This window comes from Battus philenor, unplaced genomic scaffold (assembly GCF_028537555.1).
Source record: "Battus philenor isolate CCGP_79_NKW_IND1 unplaced genomic scaffold, ilBatPhil1.0.hap1 SCAF_29, whole genome shotgun sequence".
Taxonomy (NCBI): Eukaryota; Metazoa; Arthropoda; class Insecta; order Lepidoptera; family Papilionidae; genus Battus; species Battus philenor.
In genome coordinates, this window is record NW_027181692.1 from 4,432,965 (window position 1) to 4,453,462 (window position 20,498).

At 35.2% G+C, this 20,498-nt stretch overlaps 1 protein-coding gene across 1 annotated transcript; it reads right to left on the reverse strand.

Annotated features, from left to right (window-relative positions):
• Positions 1-433: 433 nt before the first annotated feature.
• Positions 434-19,780, reverse strand: GCS1 (mannosyl-oligosaccharide glucosidase). The gene is made up of 16 exons (XM_068769790.1): positions 19,484-19,780; positions 18,485-18,633; positions 17,199-17,376; positions 15,648-15,807; positions 14,894-15,048; positions 14,273-14,460; positions 13,473-13,628; positions 11,042-11,190; positions 8,961-9,133; positions 7,551-7,681; positions 6,535-6,645; positions 5,386-5,474; positions 4,461-4,580; positions 3,281-3,398; positions 2,596-2,783; positions 434-1,115 (listed from the first exon to the last, which is right to left on the reverse strand). The coding sequence occupies exons 1-16, from the start codon at positions 19,706-19,708 to the stop codon at positions 979-981; spliced, it is 2,427 nt and encodes an 808-aa protein (XP_068625891.1). The 5' UTR covers positions 19,709-19,780; the 3' UTR covers positions 434-978.
• Between the last annotated feature and the right edge of the window lie 718 nt (positions 19,781-20,498).

Below are 20,498 nucleotides of genomic sequence, written 5' to 3' on the forward strand. Positions count from 1 at the left end.
GAAATGCCTAATAGTTCAGCTATCAAGAGCTCAAAAAAGTATCCAAAATCATTGTAATTGGTGCCCAAAATACATATTTTTTAAAATAAACACATTTACTGCTATTCCTCTACTTTCATATTCACAAATTACTGATTTTTTTTGCGTTTTTGGTGTTATCTTATTCTTCAGAGACATTCTTAATATAACTGCTGTAAATTATAGAATTTAAATTGATTATTTATTTACAAGAAATACAAGTAAGCATTGTATTTTTTTGTAAACAAATATATGAACTGAATATATGAAATATATGAATAAATGAGACAAAAAAATATTTAGAAGTTTTAGAGCTTTTTTTTCCCCTAGATTAATCAAAAGAATTTTACGAATGAGCAAACGAGACAAGTATATTTGATTTAGTCAGAATTGTAGTTGCTCTTGAAATGATTACTTTTATTATCACCAAATCCTGTTTGTTTTTTTAACAAATAAAGCAACTAATGTGTAAGAAAGAAGTTTTTACACCATGTACCATTATTACTTCTTTTACAACCCCAAAACCTGTTTAAAGCACAAGATTAAACAGAGATCAGTGTTCTAATAATCCGGCTTGATGGACCAATACACCAACATCAAGTTTCAGATATTGTTCTTAACTGTACTCAGTTAAGCTGAAGGGTAGCTAGCTTTCCTTAAATTAAATTGCTTCTAGAATCATCTGCATGTATAATACACATATTACTACGGCAGTATTATTATGACAAATAACTACATTGAGGTAATTGTCATTCCTTCTTTTAATAACCCTAATAAAGTTACAACCATTTCTGAAAGACTTTACAAATGTATTTTACAAACTACCCACATCAATTGAAAATTTCAAGAAACCATTACAAAGGAATGGTTATTTGTTTGCCGCATCACCCTGAAAGTAACTGAATAGTTACCAATATAATTCACTTAGTTTACCAGCTTTCTTTTTATTTTAATCAGCGTTTAGTATTCATCCGCCATGATGAGAACGATAAGAGCAGTCCAACCGGTGAAGGGCTTGCAACCTGACCCCCTTCCATCCTCCGAAGAGTACTGCTCCCAAAGGTAGCCAGTTTTCTTGTACTCCGTTAACACATTACCTGTGGTGATACAAACGTAATTTGTTAAAAATCCGAAAAGGAAAGAAGAATATATTAGACGCATGCAGAATATGTAATAGTATGTGGGAGAAAAGAATTTAAATTGATAAGTTTTCGACAAAGGTACAATCAATGTATGTTTTTTTTTTATGGCCCCCGCTATTGGGGGCCTCTCGTACCCCCTATCTTTTGTGGGACAGGGACTTTACGGGAAAATTTAATTATTCACATAATTTTTCATTATTTACTTTCTCTTCTTTCATACTTCACATAGTCTTTCGGTCTATTCTTTCATGCCTATCAATGTATGTTAGCAGTCATGTCTTACGGCACTAAACCTTAACCTCTTATTTCGTGCCTCGTAGACTACCTCACAGTAGTTCGACGAGCTATGGAGAGGACCACGCTCGAAATTTCTCTATGAGATCAAATCAAGGAGATCCGTGACTACAAAGTCATCTATAACTTTGTGGGTAGATGTGTCTGCCATGGCGGTAACTTTAGTTTGTCTACGAGGCACGAAATAAGAGGTTAAGGTTTAGTGCCGTAAGACATGACTGCTAACATACATTGATAGGCATGAAAGAATAGACCGAAAGACTATGTGAAGTATGAAAGAAGAGAAAGTAAATAATGAAAAATTATGTGAATAATTAAATTTTCCCGTAAAGTCCCTGTCCCACAAAAGATACGATTACAAAATCGTCATCGGAAAACGCTGGTTACGATCCACTTCCGACCGATCTTACTAGAAATATTTAAGAGAGGACTAGAGGCAAACATGATGATCAAGTTTTCAAACTGATGATGTGAAATAATTGTTAGTAAATAGAACAATGAGAGGTTAGATTCAGTTAACGATTTTTTTAAATAAATAATTTATGAACACTGAATGAATTTTTTTCTAATTTTAAATGTTAAAATATTATCATATTGTATTAGCTTGGGCGTTCATTGTGGTTGTAACTTTCAAACAATATATTTTTGTACAGTCCTTATAATTTTTAAAAAGCAACATCATCCAACATCCAGGATTTAAGGGAAATGTAAGTGTAATTATTAAAACACCTTAAATTGTAGGAGGTGAGGTTAACAATCATAGTAATAATTCCAGAATTCAAAGCAGCAGTGCAGTGTAAGATCGCGGTAACGACCATTTGAACAATCTGCGACTTCAGTACAACAAATAATTATTAATAATACAAACTAAGAAAATACTAAAAATGAATTTGTAAATGAAGTAAATAATTCAGAGATTTGTGCCCTCAATACCATCAAAAGAACGCCTAGGCACATTGGGTAGTTAAAATTAAATTATTCTCTGCTTAGACCGCCACAGCCTAATGGCATCATTAATTTTGATCAAAAATTGTCAAGGGTTACTTACCACCATATACGAAAAAAAGCAGCGTTAAAGGCAATGAGTACCAGGCAAACATGACAGTATAACAGTATAGAAGATAACGGTGAGTGTACTCACGGACTAGGATGTCGCGGAGGCGCGCGTGCAGGCCGGCGGCGCGCTCGGCGTGCGGGCCGGCGCGCGAGTAGTGGCGCAGCGCGCGCAGTGCCAGGTAGTTCACGTTGAGCCACACCTGCCCGCGCCAGTACGGCGGGTCGTGCTCCGTGTTACGCTTCATGTACAGAGGCGATGACTTCGACAGCGATCTACAACGTGCAATGTTATTATGTCCTGGTACTTCTGTTTTTCAGAAGATCATCTTACCAAGGTCTTTTATCGGTGCCTTTTTACAGTACAGCTGTTAAATAAATAATTCGCATTATCGCCATATATATGTTAATTGAAGGAACAAGTTTATATATACCTCGGGTCATCTATTGAAGTGCTATTTTCTTTCAAAATAAACCCATTGCAGTATGAAGTTTTGTCTGTCGTTTACAGAAAGGATACTTACATGAAAAAAATTGAAAATGTACTTGTAGTCATAGTAACGGAAATAATATCACAGCATAGAAAAAAAATTGAGTGGTGGTTATTTTAAAATAAATCCATCCATCCTGGTTCCTTTTTGATGCTCCTTTTATAAATACTAATAATATAATCAAGAGAATTGTATGTAAAATCATACATGTACAACATTAAACCCAGGATATTTAGCATGAACTTATCCTCGCATTTTTTTCTTATGAAAGTGTTTTCTTACCGCAATCCAAAGGGAGACCAGAGGAGATCGGGATCATCCAGATTCGCCAAAATTTTACCAAGGTTCTCGCTCTCCGGTTTTAGCACCATCAGCAACATGGGGAATAAAGACACATATCCTGCAACGAAATTGATTATACAATTTTACGAAAGTTACTAGGAACTCATAAGTAAAGATAAAACGTCGTATTTCAATGTACGTAAGTATACAATACAATTTTTTTACCAACTATTGTATTGGCATCTTTTGATTAGAAGTGTATATACATCATTTTTTGAAATAAACTCTTTCTGACTAAATAGTAACACAAAACAATATAATTATTTGTTATATAATCTACTGAATAACCTATAGGTGTTGTGATATGTGGAGCAGCCAAATTAAGGATTGTAGATCGCATGGTATTTTAAATGTAACAGATGTGGACTCTTGTTAACGAAACAGATGTGGGTGTCGATGGAGGCGTAAAGACACCCCACTCGACCATAACGGCACTCCATCGCCTGCCCTACTTAGCCCCACGTACCGTGAACATGTAATTGCATCACAGTTTTAAATATATTGTTAAGTATATCACAATATACACACAAGTCTGTACACACCCTTTATATAAATTTAATCTGTTAAAATCTTTCTGTGTAAAATTGACTACCAAAAAATAACCCATCTGAGTTTGTTATAGGCTCATCTCAGATGTGGGTCTGTTTGGATCCCTCATAGTTTTAGATTTAAAAATGCTATTATCCCTTTTAATCCTGGTTCCTTCAATAATTATTCTAATTAGTGCAACTTGATTATAGTTTCTATCGAATTGGGCTCTTCTGGCATTCTTTTCATCACATCACTCATTCATCACTGTGTTTAATTAATATGAATAAATCATTGAAACTCAGATGAATACCAGACCCAGGAACCTAAAAAATATTACTGGTGATATATCAACCACACATACAGCTGTCTCTGTACATAAATCTCTGTTGAATATTAATTATAGAGAAATCTTTATTCTTTCAAGTAATTTTCTATCCAAATTTATAACAGAAGCGACTAGTGAATTTTTAAATTATAGTATTGTAGCCGTGTCACTTACTATTAAGTAAACGCCATTTTAAACAAATTAAACTACAAAATATTATTCACTAAAATACCAGGAGAACATAACCTATGAGAAAGTTCTTACCAAAAGCAGAGGTGACCAGACGCGGCTTCGGCGGAACCGTCACACTTCTTACGAGTTTAGGCGATTCGTTCGGAGCCTTAGGTTTATTGAGGACAAATCGCACGCCATCCGTATGCAAGCCTGGAAAAGTCGTATTATATAAAATCGTAACTGTAATTTTAGTTCTATATATTACCATATACCTACGTAAATACCCTAATTTAACTAAGACAACAATAAAATTTATCTATAGCTTTACTGACAGCGCATATTTTTTTGTTTGAATTCATTGACCTTTTTCAAACATTAGTATAAATTTTAAGTATATGATATAACTTTAGAAATAGAATATAGACCCAGAGCGTAGCTGCCCTTATTGCCTCCTATTGGGGAGAAAGTTTCCTCCTAAAGAAGTGTCTCTGAACTAGTACCATGCTTTACTATGCAGTTTTTATGTACCACGAGCAAACGGACTAAGGATATGAGTGCTTACAAGTTCCTCTCAGGTTTTGGCCCTTATTCAATGAATTTTTAATGCCAATACTTGGCCACAGAGAATGAATACTCTCAATGCCTTATTGTAATGCTAATTCGTTTAGTAGCCCCTCCCTCTCTGTTTTACAACCTACCAAAACTATTTCGAAATGGCTTATACTGAACTAAATCAAGACAGAACCCTGAGTAACCAAGCTGAGGGCTATTGAGCTTCCCCCCACTTCCATCCCGTCAAAAAAATCCCAGCAAAAGTCAATATTGGACAGAATATTTCAGGTCCAGACTTGAGATGAATATAGTATGGTTTTATAAAGAATATTATACTTTAAACAGTGAGGAGGAGTCGAAATATTTAGCTTTTTAGCACCAGAAACTAAAGTAGGTTTAAATTAATGGCAATGAGCAGAAGTTGTGCAATGCGTAATAAGGTACTAGGCAAGCATAAACTCACCATAGTCTGCATAGGTCTGGGTGCGGGGAGACCAGTGGAGCTGGTTAAGCAGCTCCTCGTCGCCTAGCTGGTCTCTGGTAGCTTCGAATCTTTAATTTAAATTTTCACCTTATTATTATGAAAAACATGTAGTTACGTAAAATCGTAGCAGATTTAAAAGGTAAAGACGTCGTCTACACCTGAATTATTCATATTTTCAAGAACAATACAGAAAGCCTACAAAACCTAAAAATCACTGGTATATAGAAATTATGATGGAGGTAGAAGCGAGAGATCAGCTATAACTGGATTTTACGAATATTTTGCCAGTGAGGGTCGAATAATCTAATATATAAAATTCTCGTGTCACGGTGTTCGAACTTGAACTCCTCCTAAACGGCTTGACCGACTTTTACCAAATTTTATATGCGTATTCAGTAGATCTGAGAATCGGCTACTATCTATTTTTTATACCCCTAAGTGATAAGGGTGGTCCACCCCTAAATTATTTTTTTTATTTTTTTGACAATTTTTTTGGTTTTTATTTTATTATGATACAGCATACAAAAATACATACAACCTTAAATTTTCACCCCTCTACGATCAACCCTTATTTTTTTTGTTAATTAAAACCCTATTTGTTTGCAAAACAACGTTTGCGGGAACAGCTAGTATTTATATAAAATAAAATTGCATATTGTCAAATTATAGCTCTTATAGGTATTAAACTTGACTATTTTTTTGACATGGAAATTACACCCGTCCAAGACAGTGCGGCATCTATATGTAATAAAACGACGGTTTAAAATTTACTTAACCCTTTCGCTACCAGGGCTTTGAGAGACAAATCGCCACCACAGCCCAGACGTTTTATTATTTTAGTATTATATCAATTGTCATTAATTTTTGTGGGATGTATTTAAAGCGTTCTAAGTGAAATTAGCAATTTTACATACCGACTTACATATTGTTACACATTGTTTTATAACATAACCCATCTATGTACGGTACGATCTGGGACAAACTATTGTCATAAACTGGTAATGAACGCCCGTCACTTATTTGTGACGCCGGGCAAGAAAATCAAGTCGTCACATTAGAAAGGGTTAACATTAGAATATGTAGGTTAACACATGAAATAAGTATTATAATTAAAATAAAATAACGTACTTGGAGGTATCTCTTTGCAGGAGATATGCGATGGTGGCCATAGCATCGGCGGCCGCGTACATCCAGCAGCGCAAATCTACGTGTCGCTCGATCTCCGACGGGTGCGACGCTCTGCAACCAAAACCTTACATCAGTAATTAGTTTTCTTCATTTCCTCATGAGATCGTAGGCGTACCCTAAACATCACCACGATAACTGATCTAAAAATTATCAGCTGTTACACTCTTAACTATTGTAGAAATTTCTGGAAGGTTCATTCTAGAGAAACAGCTTTACATAGCCAAACCCAGCGGATCTAACATTTCTGCTGTATCAAATCAAAAACCTAGTAACTTTTGCTGTGTATACCTAAACTAATATTAGAGAAGCATGAAAATGTTTTTGGACAGATATCACATGTATGTAGCTTATGTTTTCAATAAATTAATAAGGAAGAGTGGTGTGGCAACAGTAACATCTAATCTAAACACATATCTATAAATCAGCGGGCTCCGAATCGATTTGACTTCCTTTGAGCAAATCTTATTTGAGTTTACTTGGACAACTATTTCATTTTTAGTTAGAATAAAGTACATCTCTACTCCTAAAGACTTATTAAATTCAACATACTTTATTTGTGAACTAATACGAAAAACAGAATTAAAAGAATTTGGAAATTTAGAAGTTAAACAAAAACTTACACTAAAATTCTACCATAATAAAAAAAATTACTTATAACAAATATTACAGCAAAATTTAGTATGCGGGATTTTAAAGTGGTAATAAATAGTAATGGATTGTTCTCTATATTAAGGATGTTGTTAAATTGACCACTAAAAAGAACCCTTCAAGTTTGTTATGGGATTTTCTTAGATAAGGGCAAGTTTGGAACCTTCATTTAAGATCAAAGATACCATTGCAGCGGACAAATTAAGACACTTTTAGCATTTACAAGTGGTTAGGTATGTTACTGATCTTGTGTGAAAAATAACATGAATGAATAAAAACATTTATACAATACAGTATAGTAGTAGTACCGGGGATAGTCGTCCAGGCCTGAAGTTAGAGTTTTAGGGTTCAGCTGCATACCGTCGTCTTCTCTGCCACGCCAGCGGTACGATGTTGGCTCTTCGCCCTTTTGTGTAGTCTGGAACCACTGATACCAAGCCTGTAATACAAGAATTAAACTTTTTTAATTCAAATTCAAGTAATTCAAAATATATTAATATAGCTGTTTACACGCACTTTTGAAGCTACTAACGGTTCGTATTAATAATCTGCTCCGAAAAGCCGGCCAGAAATTCAACAGTTGCTGTTGTTAAATGAAATTTAAACCATTCGAGTCAATCAACCAACTTCAACACACTTTGATCAATTAAAAACTCTTGAATGTTATATACTATATATTGAATATATTTATGATTCGTTTCATAATATACTTTTAATTTTCGATTTAAAACTAAGAAAAAGAATGTGTAAGATATTTTGTGGAATTTTACTATACACAATCAGAAAATTGAAGGTTTTCTTAACATTTTTACAAGGAAATTTAAAAGTTAAAGTTTATTTTTTCTATTTAACATATGTCTGTAACTATTTCATTAAAGATATCTCGGGATACAACTGCCAAACACCAATTTTAAACACTAACTGTAATCAAATATGGTATTATTGTTTGAAAATAGATACAAGTACAGCTGTCCAAGTGAATTATTTATTTCAATTTTATTAAAAATGTATGTATGTGTACACATGTTAACTACTCGCTATGTGTCTTTCTTTTATTATAAACCCACCATAAGACCGCCCATTATAATTTTTTCTAGTTATGAAATTCATTCTCCTTGTCTATGTATTTTATTCTCTGACATTGTCAATGTCAGAGAATAAAATACAAAATACATAGACAATGAGTAAAAACAAAATACATAGACAATGAGTAAAAACAAAAGGTTCCATATAAACTCAATGGATTAATGTGAACTTACATTGTTTAATGAGATGTCACATCATTGGAAATGGGTCATTCCCAAAAACTAGATGATTGTAAATAGAGAAGAAAAAAATTAAATTTGTGTAATCTGTGACAACAGAGTTGGATTTCAGAATTTGTTACCTATGGACCCAAAACACATCGCCTCCCCATTTATAACCATTTAGAGATGAACATTTTTTTACCTAATTTAAAACCACTTAGCCTATAAACATAACCAATAAAACTTAAATTGTTTTCTTTTCAAAGTGAGTTCTTAGTCCAAGTGGAAATTTAACTGGCCTACAAAATCTACAGCCCCACTAACGAGATATTGGAATAGGATGCCTATTTGAAAATCCTAACCTACTTCCTGAATTGCTGATGCAAAAGCATGTTTGTTCTTCATCGCTTATATGCTTAGTATCATACGTAAATCACATCACCTAAAGTCAAGTTATTTAATGATTATCACCTGTAGCCTAGGGAACATGCGGTCGAGCGTGGAACGTAACTTCTGTCCGGGCTCGAACAGTTGAGGCCTAGTGTTAACGAGGTGGGCGATCTGGATTAGTAGCATAGGTGGGTTGGCTGCGGCGTTGCTCTGTACCACGAACTCCTTGGGCACGCGCGCTAGCGCCTCGGCACCTGGAAAATATAAATATATATTTAAATACATATATACAGCCTTGGCCAAAGATTAGAGCCTATTTCTAACGATTTTTTCTAATGCCTTTTAGACCACTTCTCACAGTCCGGGAGCTAATGGACACGCTCAGATATTTTTTGCGGTTTTGCAGTGAGTCACAAACAAGTTTTTACGTGAAACGTCTTTAAAATTGACACCACACACAGGGAACCATATCAAAAAACCAGACCGTAACGAATTGGTCTATATCGTCTGACCTTAATAACTACAAAAGGTTTCTTCATAGAAACATGAATTTAGTGTCATTATTTAGCGTATATAGTCAGCTCGCTGCTAAGACCTTGAATTTGCACCTGGACCTTGCGGCGGGGAGGGGGGGAGCACTGCATAGAATAACGGAAATCATCGCTATCGCTGGTTTCTGTTCAGTATAACTCACGACTCATACGCGATAGCGCGGTGATTCTTGTGTGTATTTACAGAGTTTATTCAGACCAATCAATTTAAGTAATAATAAATGTGACTGGAACAATATTATTACATAAAAACAACCAATAAATGTTAAACTCTGAAATAAAAATCAATATGTCGGCCTCAGCCCGTGCAAGGGCCAACAAGAAATATAAAACACTGGTATACTCGGAAAGAGGGGGTTATAGGCCACGCACAGGTACCCCAAAATGCGGCGTAAAGCGAGCGAGGCGATTTCGGGAGCGTCTCAAAGCTGTGAAGGCACGCTCAGTAAAGGACGCCGATTCTGCGAACACTTCCATCTCTGCTTGCATTGCATTAAATGAAGATTATGTTATTTGTACTAACCTAATCAGTGCAAGATTTAATTAAAATATTTAGATATTCATTCTGGTTTTCTTTCCATCTTTAACACTAAAAGCGACTCGCTGATATACACGTTTCACGTTAAAACCAACGGCCGTGTGTACCGACACAGCCCCTCCCGATTTTCTGACCTATTTTTGGTGACCATTCCCGCCAACATTTAAATGGTTGAATGCACATATCTTTAAATTTTCACTGATCTAGCTATCGCTACTATAAACTTTCTCTATTCCATTTAGCATCTGGATTTTTTCCGAGTTTCTGTACAAAGCTGTCGTTGTTTCGTCATTTCATATTACAAACTTACTTTATTTCACAAACTTAGCCTATATGAAGCACCAAGGTTGGTCAGCTACTGCGTCCATCATAATAACACATATATAAAGTATGGGTGATAGGGGTAGAAAATAAAAGGGAGTTTGCGATTGTCCGATATAATAATAGCAACTTTACATTTTAATTGGGACACGAGACAAATTCCTTCACAGACTACAAAAAAAAAAAGAAACCACGAACCATACATTACTAAGTTACATTAAGGATTGTCAACACCATGTATAATGGCAAGCATGGTACTCAACGATGTCTCTTTGTTAAGAGTCTAAAGTATTTGTTACAATTCTTTAAAAGCCTTACTGGCTGCTAATAAGAAATTAAAAATATATAATTTATATGTATATTTCGCTTAGTTCTTTCACTTGTTTGAGAAGGGCTGATAAACTGGTTTTATTCAGAATTAATGTGTCTTATTAATAAAATACTAGAAACAAAAAATCACTGTTAATTATATAACTGAACAGGTATGTAAATAGATATAAATCGAATCAGGACAGGCAACATAACAAATGACAGCTAGGGCTTTAAAGTTCTGCAGAGACCACTGGGGCCTTATAGTTCTATAAAAAACTTATGTTATCCAGCTATGTGATCAATGGATCAGGTAAGACCCAAAACCTAGGCAGATGAAATGTCTCAGGGAAGAAACCCCATGGCTTGGATAGCTTAGCCAAGAGCAAACGTCAAAAAAGAAGGAATGATTACATTTAGTTGAAGTTCCAAAGGCCACATACCCAAGATCTGTTCGCGTGGGATCCAACCCTCGACGTTGATAAGGTCGAGCCAATGCGCTGCGATATCCATTGATATCTCCGGAGACCAGCGCCCAATTAGAAGCCCGTGAAAACCTTCGTCCCACAGGAAACCCCGCGGGAAGAATGACCTGGAAATCATAAACGTTTATATTTAAAATCGTGAAACAGCTTGCAAACCAAATTATAAGAACAAGGCAGAGCACATTATTTTCTTGAACCGAAAATGTAGTCACATAGAGTAAGGTCTCGTTTTGTTTGCGGTTAATGTTCTACAGAAAAGCTCATAAAAAATTCGCATTAAAACAGACAGAAAATTAGGGTATAGTTCTGTTCCAAAACAACTAGTTAACATTGACTTAAAACTGCACAAGAAGTTTACAGAATTAAGAGATAGGCTACTTAATCAATTTAAACTTGCTACTTATTATAAAAATTAACAAAAATACCGCTGGACAGTGTATGTGTGTATTGTACATACATACACTGTCTGCTTTTCAACCTATAGACGCCCAACTGCAAGACATATCACCAGAATGACTGGCCTTACGCTGCCCGCAACCAACAGGTTCCCGAGATCTTAACTATGTCTTCAGTCCACCTAGTTGAGGAGTCTACCCACGCCGCGACTACCTAGTTGTCGCCACTGGAGAACCTTTCGGTACAGCGAGCATCAGCTCCATGATCAATGTGCCCCGCCCACTACCACTTCTGATAAGCAACTCTTAAAGCTACGTCCATAACTAAAGATCACTCACAGTATTTAATGGAATCAAGCGTTACCTTGCGGAAGTCAACCCCAAGTAAGAAAAAGACCAATATTCAACCACTTCCACACATGCAGTGGCAGTCGTGCAACAAAGTGCACCGCCCGCCAGCCCGCTGACAAAAGCGTATGCGGCAAACAATGCGAATTACACAACTGCCACCGTCAAATCACTCACCACATGCTTCACCCCTCCACGGGGCATCCCCAGGAGCCATGTCATACCGATTAGTGTCAAACACAGAGTACACTCTGTCACTGAACATTGATCACTCACAGAGCAATGAACAGAGTTATGCTCGTAGCTGCGAGATGGAGTCATAAATGAGATCCACAGAAAATCAAAAGCCTTTAACCCTTAATTAGGCGCATTAAGAAAATCACTCAATTAGGCGCATGGGGTCTTAAATGACCCCAAAAAAACATTGGGAAAGGAGTATCAAAAAGGAATAAAATGTAATGGATTTCTATAGTAATTAATAAAGTTCTTTAATATACTTAACTTTAAGAAACAAATACTTACTATGACATTAAAAATATTTAAAAAAAACTAAAACAGTAAACCTCTCTTTAAACTAATTTTTTTGGCATAGCCGAGATCGACTTAAGAAATAAAGTTTATTCAGTCTCATCAGCGGAATCTTCTGTTCTGCATCCGACGCAGTAAATCCTTGAGTGTTGCTGGCAAATAAATTTACGACACTTGAAACATTTTGTTGGCACTTTTTTGGCGTCCTTTCTAGGACATGATGAACAGCGCCCGCGCTTAGCTGTCGATTGATAAACCGCCTTGTTCACATTATAAACTTCATGAAACCGTTTTTTTGTTGTCGCTGGTACAGCACGTAGTTGTATGTGACGTTTTTGGTGATCTTCCACAAGTGCCGCAGCTATTTTCTTTAAGAAAATCCGTCTTGAATATGTCAAAGTCTTCTCAATATTAGCTTTGTGTATGACAAATGCCGGATATGTTTATACTCCAGGTAAATGTAAAATAATATTTTGTGCTCGGGTCCTTATCTGCGTTCGATGGTGGTACTTTACACCATTTCACTTTCGGTTCATTTCTTTGAGTATGTCGAGATAAAAAATAATTATCTTCCGTCTTCCGATGTCTTGGATATGTTCAGACTCCTCAATTTCGCTTTCTGAATTATGAACACTATCAATAACAGCATCGTTTAAAGTTTCGTCTTGCGAATCCGAAGCAGCAACATCTTGCTCTTCATCAAGCACTTCATCCAGCCATTGCAATACTTGTTTGTCGTTAGGCATTTCAATTCAAAAAAAAAAAAGAAAAAGCATAGAAAAAACTCAAAAGTACATAAAGAAATCATACCGTATCAACATACACACATACAAAGATAAAATAACAAAAGTAAAAATTTGCCTTCGCCAAAAAATGGAACGTAACTGGGCGCATGGGGTCAGCTCTCTAAAGGACAGCGATGTGTGTGCAAGAGTTAATGTTCTGGATGTGACTAATTCGCGTACCCCGGGTGGAGTGAGGAAGCTAGAAAGAGCGTTAGTACGCTCTGAAGACTGTAAGCCATAATTTTTTGAATTTTAAGTGGCCCTGACCCCATGCGCCTAATTAAGGGTTAATAAAGATATTTATAATTTGAATAGGTCGTATAGTGAGTGTACCTGCTGGGCACTCCAGAGTAGAGTGCTGCGCGCCAGTAGGGCACGGGCTCGCGCGTGTGCGCCGACTGTACACGCCCTGCACCATAGAAATACCCCACGCTACCCACCATGTTGGACATAGCCGCGCGAGCCACGCTTATGTCCTCCTCCGAATACCTGGAACATTGACCTTATCACCCGCAGTTCTAAGCAGTTATAAATAAAAGCACACCCCAATTAAAATTTATGATATACAACAACAAATTAAGAAAGTATAAATAATACAAACTATGAAATCATAGTTTTATTAGCTGCCTAAGCCCAAAAAAGCTGTAAGAGCCAGAAATGCTAACAGCTCCTATAAATATACTAATAGCTTTGTTAATTCTGTTTAGCGAGCATATAATAGTACTAATATATATATATATATATATATATATATATATATATATAGGTTGAACCAGATGATTGAACAATACAAGGAGCTCTAGTGGTTAAGGACTTGCAAGGGCTCTGCCCGAGTGTGCACATTATATAAACTATGTAACTCTATCACCACTTTTTAGTGATGAAACAACTGTGTAAATGAATTAATATTATTTAAATAAATCAACCATAAAGGAAAAAACACGTATTTACCAGGCAATCATTCCTTTGTTTCATTCATTATGTATGAGGCAATCAATGCTCACTGTGGTATAATGTCTTACATTTTACTTTTTTTTAACTAATTCTTTATATTTTAAATAACTAATTCATAATTCATTCCAATTCAATTCTAAAATTTTCTGTTTACTGTACTGCAAACACAGTTGACTGACCCTTTCTTTTTTAACTTGAACTTCTCTTCAAACTCCTCGTCAAAAAGCTTCTTCTTTTCCTCCAGGACTGTTGTGAACTCATCCTCTTTCAGCGGCGGTGTGGGCAGGTCCTCGGTGGCGTAGACTACGTCCAGCACGAACGGAGTGCCCACTATCATTTGGAATGGCACAAAGTTTGCGAACACATCCTGCATAATAAATCATTTGATAAATTATATCTAATTAAATGAAAATGAATCGATATACAAGTTATAATAACAAAACTTGAGAATGTATCCATGAACACTTTTTTCATGTTTCTACTCATTTTTCTACCATCTACTAACCTACTCAGATCACCGAGTTGCCTCTCTAAGATCGCCAGCAGACATAAAAGGATTACAGGAATTTCTCGAAAAGTAGAGTAACCCCGTCGCCTAATGATCCCAGGACCACTTGGCGGGGGAAACCAGCCCATAGAGAGCACAAGACAATGATTATTTACAATTTAAAAAAAATCTATTTTAAAATTATTTTTCTCCACTACTAAATTAATTACAACGTAAAAATATATTTTAGTGCAAACAAAATTATGATTTAACCTATTTAGAGCTATTATCCATTTTACAAGGTCGAAATTACCTTCTCATTCATTTTTGGATCTGGTTCCAAGACAGCCAGCTGTCCCAAGTTGCCATATCTCTCCTTGCTGGGTTTGAGCAGCGAGTAGAACTTCTCTTTAAGTAGATGCAGCCCTGGTGCTACTGCTTCCGAGTATGATGTGTGTAAGACTCGACCTAGAAGTTTAATAACTTTGAATAAGAAATATTTCTATTAATTTTTATTAATAATATATAATAGTAAATCTTTACTTTATTTATTTTTTCATCTTCATGTTATGGTAGCCATCCTGTAAATATATATTCGTCTTCTTTTCAGCCGTTATACGCCCACTACAATGCATAGGAGTCACCCAAAGATTGCAACAATTACCTGTCTTAGTAGGCCTGTATCCAGTAACATTCCAATATCTTGTCTAAGTCGTTTGTTCACCTCATAGGTGGCCTACCCGAGATTTATTACTGAATTTATTCATTCATAATGCAAGAGCTGACTTTGAAAAAAATAAACCACTATTTTGACCTATGTGTACCACAAATGACTAATTATTTTCCTAGGTTTTGACCATTATCTGCACAATACAATTTCGATGATCAAGCCAGAATATGCTTTATAAAATGAAGCATTTCTTTGAGCTTGTCTTTGTAATGTTTACTGTTTCCTTGCAAATTAAAATAGTATGTACTGTGATTGACTTTGCAAGTTTATAAAGGTGTAGGAAAAAGGTATGTAGAAGTATGTTGACAGCCAAACTGACCATATACAAATTACCTACCTTTTTGCGGTACGAAGCTTACTCTGAAGTTCTGCAGCTGGGGAGTATGTCCCAGTATGGCACCGTTCTCCACCCACAGACGTGAATGCGGCGCCGCTGGACCCAATGATTCATCCAACGCTCCATACCAGATAAGACCCACTGCTGTCTTTTTATTGTTCTGAAAATTTGACAGACATATTTACAAAATGAATTTCACGGTAATAAACATAATTCTATATAGATAATATATATAGGTACATAGCTGATATTAGGCTCCATAAAATGTCTCAATCATTTGTAGGTCAATGTATACAATTTTATAACCAATTGCCATATAACGAGGTAAAATTATTTCTTAGTAAATACAAGAAATTTATTAAACAGACTTTTCCAAAAGCATATTACTCTAAATCAGAGCATGTTTATGATGAAGATATTTTTAAGTGTATTGTTAAAATTTTAAAGAAATTTTTTTCAAAACTATCATGAAAATAAAACTTTGCCAACACCATTTTTTTTGTTAGTTATTCTCTGTAGATGGCGCGGTATGAAATTACGTACCCGGTAATTAATACCCCGCGATAAATATTGCACATTGACCTTTGAAAAGAGACAATCGGCTAATTTCAGTTTAAAAGAGCGTTATCTCTGTCACACATCTCACAAAACGTCCCATAGGTAGTTCGCAGGGAACTGTAACTTAATTTTAAGCTGATGATTACAATTGGTTGTTGTTAATATACATGTAGGACCCAAATTTATTTATGCATACTGTACATACCTTCTGTTTAAAGTTAGACATAACTGTGACATATATATATCATCTATTTTAAGATAACTCTTAATTCCTACTGCTTCAACCATGCAGTATAACTTTCGACTAAGTAAAAGAATAATGTTTATTTATTAATTTATATAGAAGACTAACAGATGTAAGTCATTATATGAAGTCTGTAGTCTGAAATATGTTAAATTAATTTATTTTCCTATTGGAATGTGATAGCCCAATAACATCTGACAGTACATAGTCTGCAAAGTCAAATAGTAAACAATATTTAATAAAGCGAATTTTTAAAATACTTTTTATTACTTTACTATCATTACGCTACTTTAATTTCTAAAACCATTAATTTTGGACAAGGTGTACAAACATTAATTGTCAGTAAATGAGCTATGCCAAACAAACTGTATTCTATATTAGGAACAAAGAAGAGAAATTAGAATAATATGAATTAAGTACTCTTAACCTGTTAAGTTCCTCTGAATGTATCTTCCTGAAACACCTAGGTGCCTACGGTATGGGAAAGATCTACCCAAAACGAAGTAGGCTACATTATATCCTAACATACAGTTTAAAATTGCTTGCTCTTGGATGTACTATGAATATACTACTGACACTAATAGGATATACTACAGACCACAGGACTATAAACAATAATATTTCATTCTTCATTTATAAAAATTCATTCCTGATTCTGACAGGCACATTTTTCCACCCTTCTCAGCCATCAAAAAGTTACAGTTTGAAATTAGATGATAAGCTGTAATAAATGGATTATCTTAATATACCATAGTAGTGATATTGATTCTTGCTGTCCAGTGTCCACCATGCTCTCCGCCTGGAGTCTTAATGAAGGAAGTCACAATGTTATGTGGTGGATCCGATATCAGCTGCTCCCCGAAAGTGACGCCATCATGGCGTTGCCAACTGTACGACGCGAGATTGTCGTTCTGTTCACACCAATGTCTTAAATTCAAAAATGGTGATGTAGTGTATTTGAATATATTAATATGTGTAATCTATGTATCAAGGATCCCAATACCTGACTTTTAAACATGCAATATATGCTTGATTGTATAACAATAAAGTTTTAACTTCTAATAAGAATTAATAAAATTATATCTAAGTATGTGCTAGCATATGCTCTTAACACAAATCGCTTATACTATGATGGTACATCATTTTAAACGTAACTATGCAATCCCCTACAGTAACTAATCTAATACACATTTTTGTAATGGAAATAACCAACTTTTTGATTTGCCAATGATATAAGAGAGTAAATGCCAGCTCTCTTCTATGTTTGGCACCAAGTTAAAATACATGCATTGTAAAATATTGCATATTAAGAAATTAATTAAAACATAAAATATAATCATCACATTGTACAAGATGGTAAGCTCAAACTATTTGAGGAAAATCTGCAGTGATTTTTTTCTTGCACTTCATGGCAGAGTTTTATTTATACTTTCAGACAGTTCAATGATTCATTGTAATTAATGTATTAATGCAACTATCTGTCACAGTACTTTTTGTCTATCTCTATTTTAATGACTTGGATATTCAAATACTCCTCTCAATCATGGGGTACTCGCACAGTAGACCAGAAAAGAACTGAAGCTCTTAAAATGTGATATTAGAGGAAAATATTACACACAGCATGATCCAGACAAGGCATACTATAAGTCATTGTTTTAGTTTTGCCAAATTGGAGAAAACCAAATAACTTATCTACTGGTTGTAGGGAAAGTAAAGGATCATGATGATCATGATCATGATGATCATGTACCTGCTAGTTTAATTAATTACATAACTAAACTTCCCGTTACCAACTTGCACAGCTAGTCATAGATTCCATCAAGGTGTTTTAAGACAGGCTCAATCTTCAGAAAGAAATAATATTGTTAAGAAGATGAAATCAAAAAAGTGAACATTCTACAGGTTCAATAATTGCAATTTAATGTAACAGCTGTTTTAAGAGATGTTGGAGATTGAAAAAATATGACAAGAGATTTGAATTGTCTTATTTTTAGAGAAATGTCTTTCATAGTGTTCAACAAATCAATATGGTTACCTGATGCCCTTATGCTTGTCACCCAGCTCGTACCACATTAACCCAAATACTGGAGAGCGAGGTTCGCGGCTTTTGAAACCAAAGTAAACACCGGGCCGGTATGTACCCCAGTACCTTTCTGGCACTGAAAGTCCTATTTCCTGGACTGCCTGAAATAATACAGAAATCAGAATTAATGCAGAAAATAACAAAAATTTTGACATTTCATCAAAAAGGACAATGTCCAGGATTTTATAGTAGATGAAAAGCAGATAGATGTTATGGACAGTTATTTACAGCTACATAAATACCATTACTGAGATGTGTTCTTTAGTTTGAGAATTCCTCTTATTTAAACACACTTTTTACAGCAAGCACATAGTGGCCATGAAGACATCTACGCTCAAAATTTCTCTATGAGATTGAATGAGGAATGAGTATGTTCACAGATAATTAAAAATAACCCACATAGCCTAGTAGATTGGCAACTTTAAATGATAATAGACAGGCCACATAATACACAGAACAGATGGATGCTGGGGCTTTAAGATTTTGGAATGACCACTGTGAACCAGCCAGTGCAATGTAGAATATTCACACACAAATTGGATAGACAGCCTTGTTGAGGTCATTGGAAGACACTGGATTCAGGCAGCTTCCAGCTGGCTGAAGAGAGGAAGTGTAACTACCAGCATAAGAATTGAAACATTGTCAAAATTTCTTTCCAAAACACAAGACTATAAAATATTGTTTCAACAGTTTCAATGCAAACCTCTTTAGTTGATGTAAATTATCAAATTTTGTGCAGAATTAAGCATAATAAATTATATGCCTGCATTACAGTATTAACTTTAATACCTTAATAATTTTATTCAGTATCTAGTTTCTTTCAATTATTTTAAAGGCAGCATTAATGAATTTCTTTTCAAAGATCTACATACATTAAACAATAAAAATACTGCTATAAACTGTTACGAGATCTTAATTTTTCCGCTTGTAAAGATAAGACATGTAAGTTACCTTTTCGTCGTCAAAAGGCGTGTTTACCCGGGTCTCTAGGTAGCCCAGGATGCCGACGTAAATGGCGACTACGAGGCAAAAGCAGCCGACACCAGTCTTCCAAACAGACAGTAATTTAAAAGCTCGGCTGGCTCCAGGACCATCTCCATTTGCTGGATTCCCACTAGTTTCGTCACTGTTTCCGTGTTTATGTTGCGAGTTGCCGACTTTCCGATGTCTTACCATTTTACCGCGACATGTGTTTGTTGTTTAATTATGAAATTTTAATTACTTTCACAATTCTGGTGAAGGTAACCGCGCGGCGGCTTTTGCTTTGCAAATGCAGTTCGCGAACGTCAATAAACTCGAATGTTGCCATAACTGTATTTAAGAAGGAAAGTTTTACAAATGTTTGTTTACATGAAAAAAATGACACGTTTTATTAAAAAATAATGTCTTGTTAATGTCTACGAATAAAAACACACAAATGTTTTTTTTTTATTTATATCAAAGCGTATAGTAAAAATCAGTCAAACAATGCCAGACTTTAGTGGTTATGACATTTCCAAAATATTGAATTAATGGAAGTGGCCAAACGATTTTGTTAAATTCGTCAGAAAACGCTGGGTACAAGCCGTTTCCTGGCAGTCTTATTGAAAATTTCTGAGAAGCGTCTATGTCCTGCAATGGACGTATTACGGCTGAAAAGTCGGTGAATTTCATTCCCTTCTACCAAAATTATCTTATTATTACATTTATTATAATCCGAGAATTTAAATGTGATCAGAAAATTACGTTCGAACAGCTCACATTGATAATATAATTATATGAACTGGCTAGTTTAAAAAAAATAACAAAAATAACAAATTTTGAAAATAGAACTCGATGTATCTGTCGGGTCGTTAGGAGAGGAGTAATAATGCGAAGATGGTGGAGGTGCGCTATATCAATAATTTTTCACACAGCTTTTTCGGAGCTAAGAATTTCATCACTATCGACTTAGTGAAAGCCGACCAGATTCCCGTGTATGGACTAT

Bases quoted from the DNA above. Each gene is read 5' to 3' on its own strand.
- GCS1 (XM_068769790.1), bottom strand. From the start codon at position 19,708: ATGGTAAGACATCGGAAAGTCGGCAACTCGCAACATAAACACGGAAAC. The intron at 15,808-17,198 runs GTATATTAAGAT...TCAAATTTTCAG, and splicing joins GAATCAATATCACTACTATG to AACAATAAAAAGACAGCAGT. The intron at 14,461-14,893 runs GTAATTTCGACC...TTTATTATGCAG, and splicing joins ATCCAAAAATGAATGAGAAG to GATGTGTTCGCAAACTTTGT.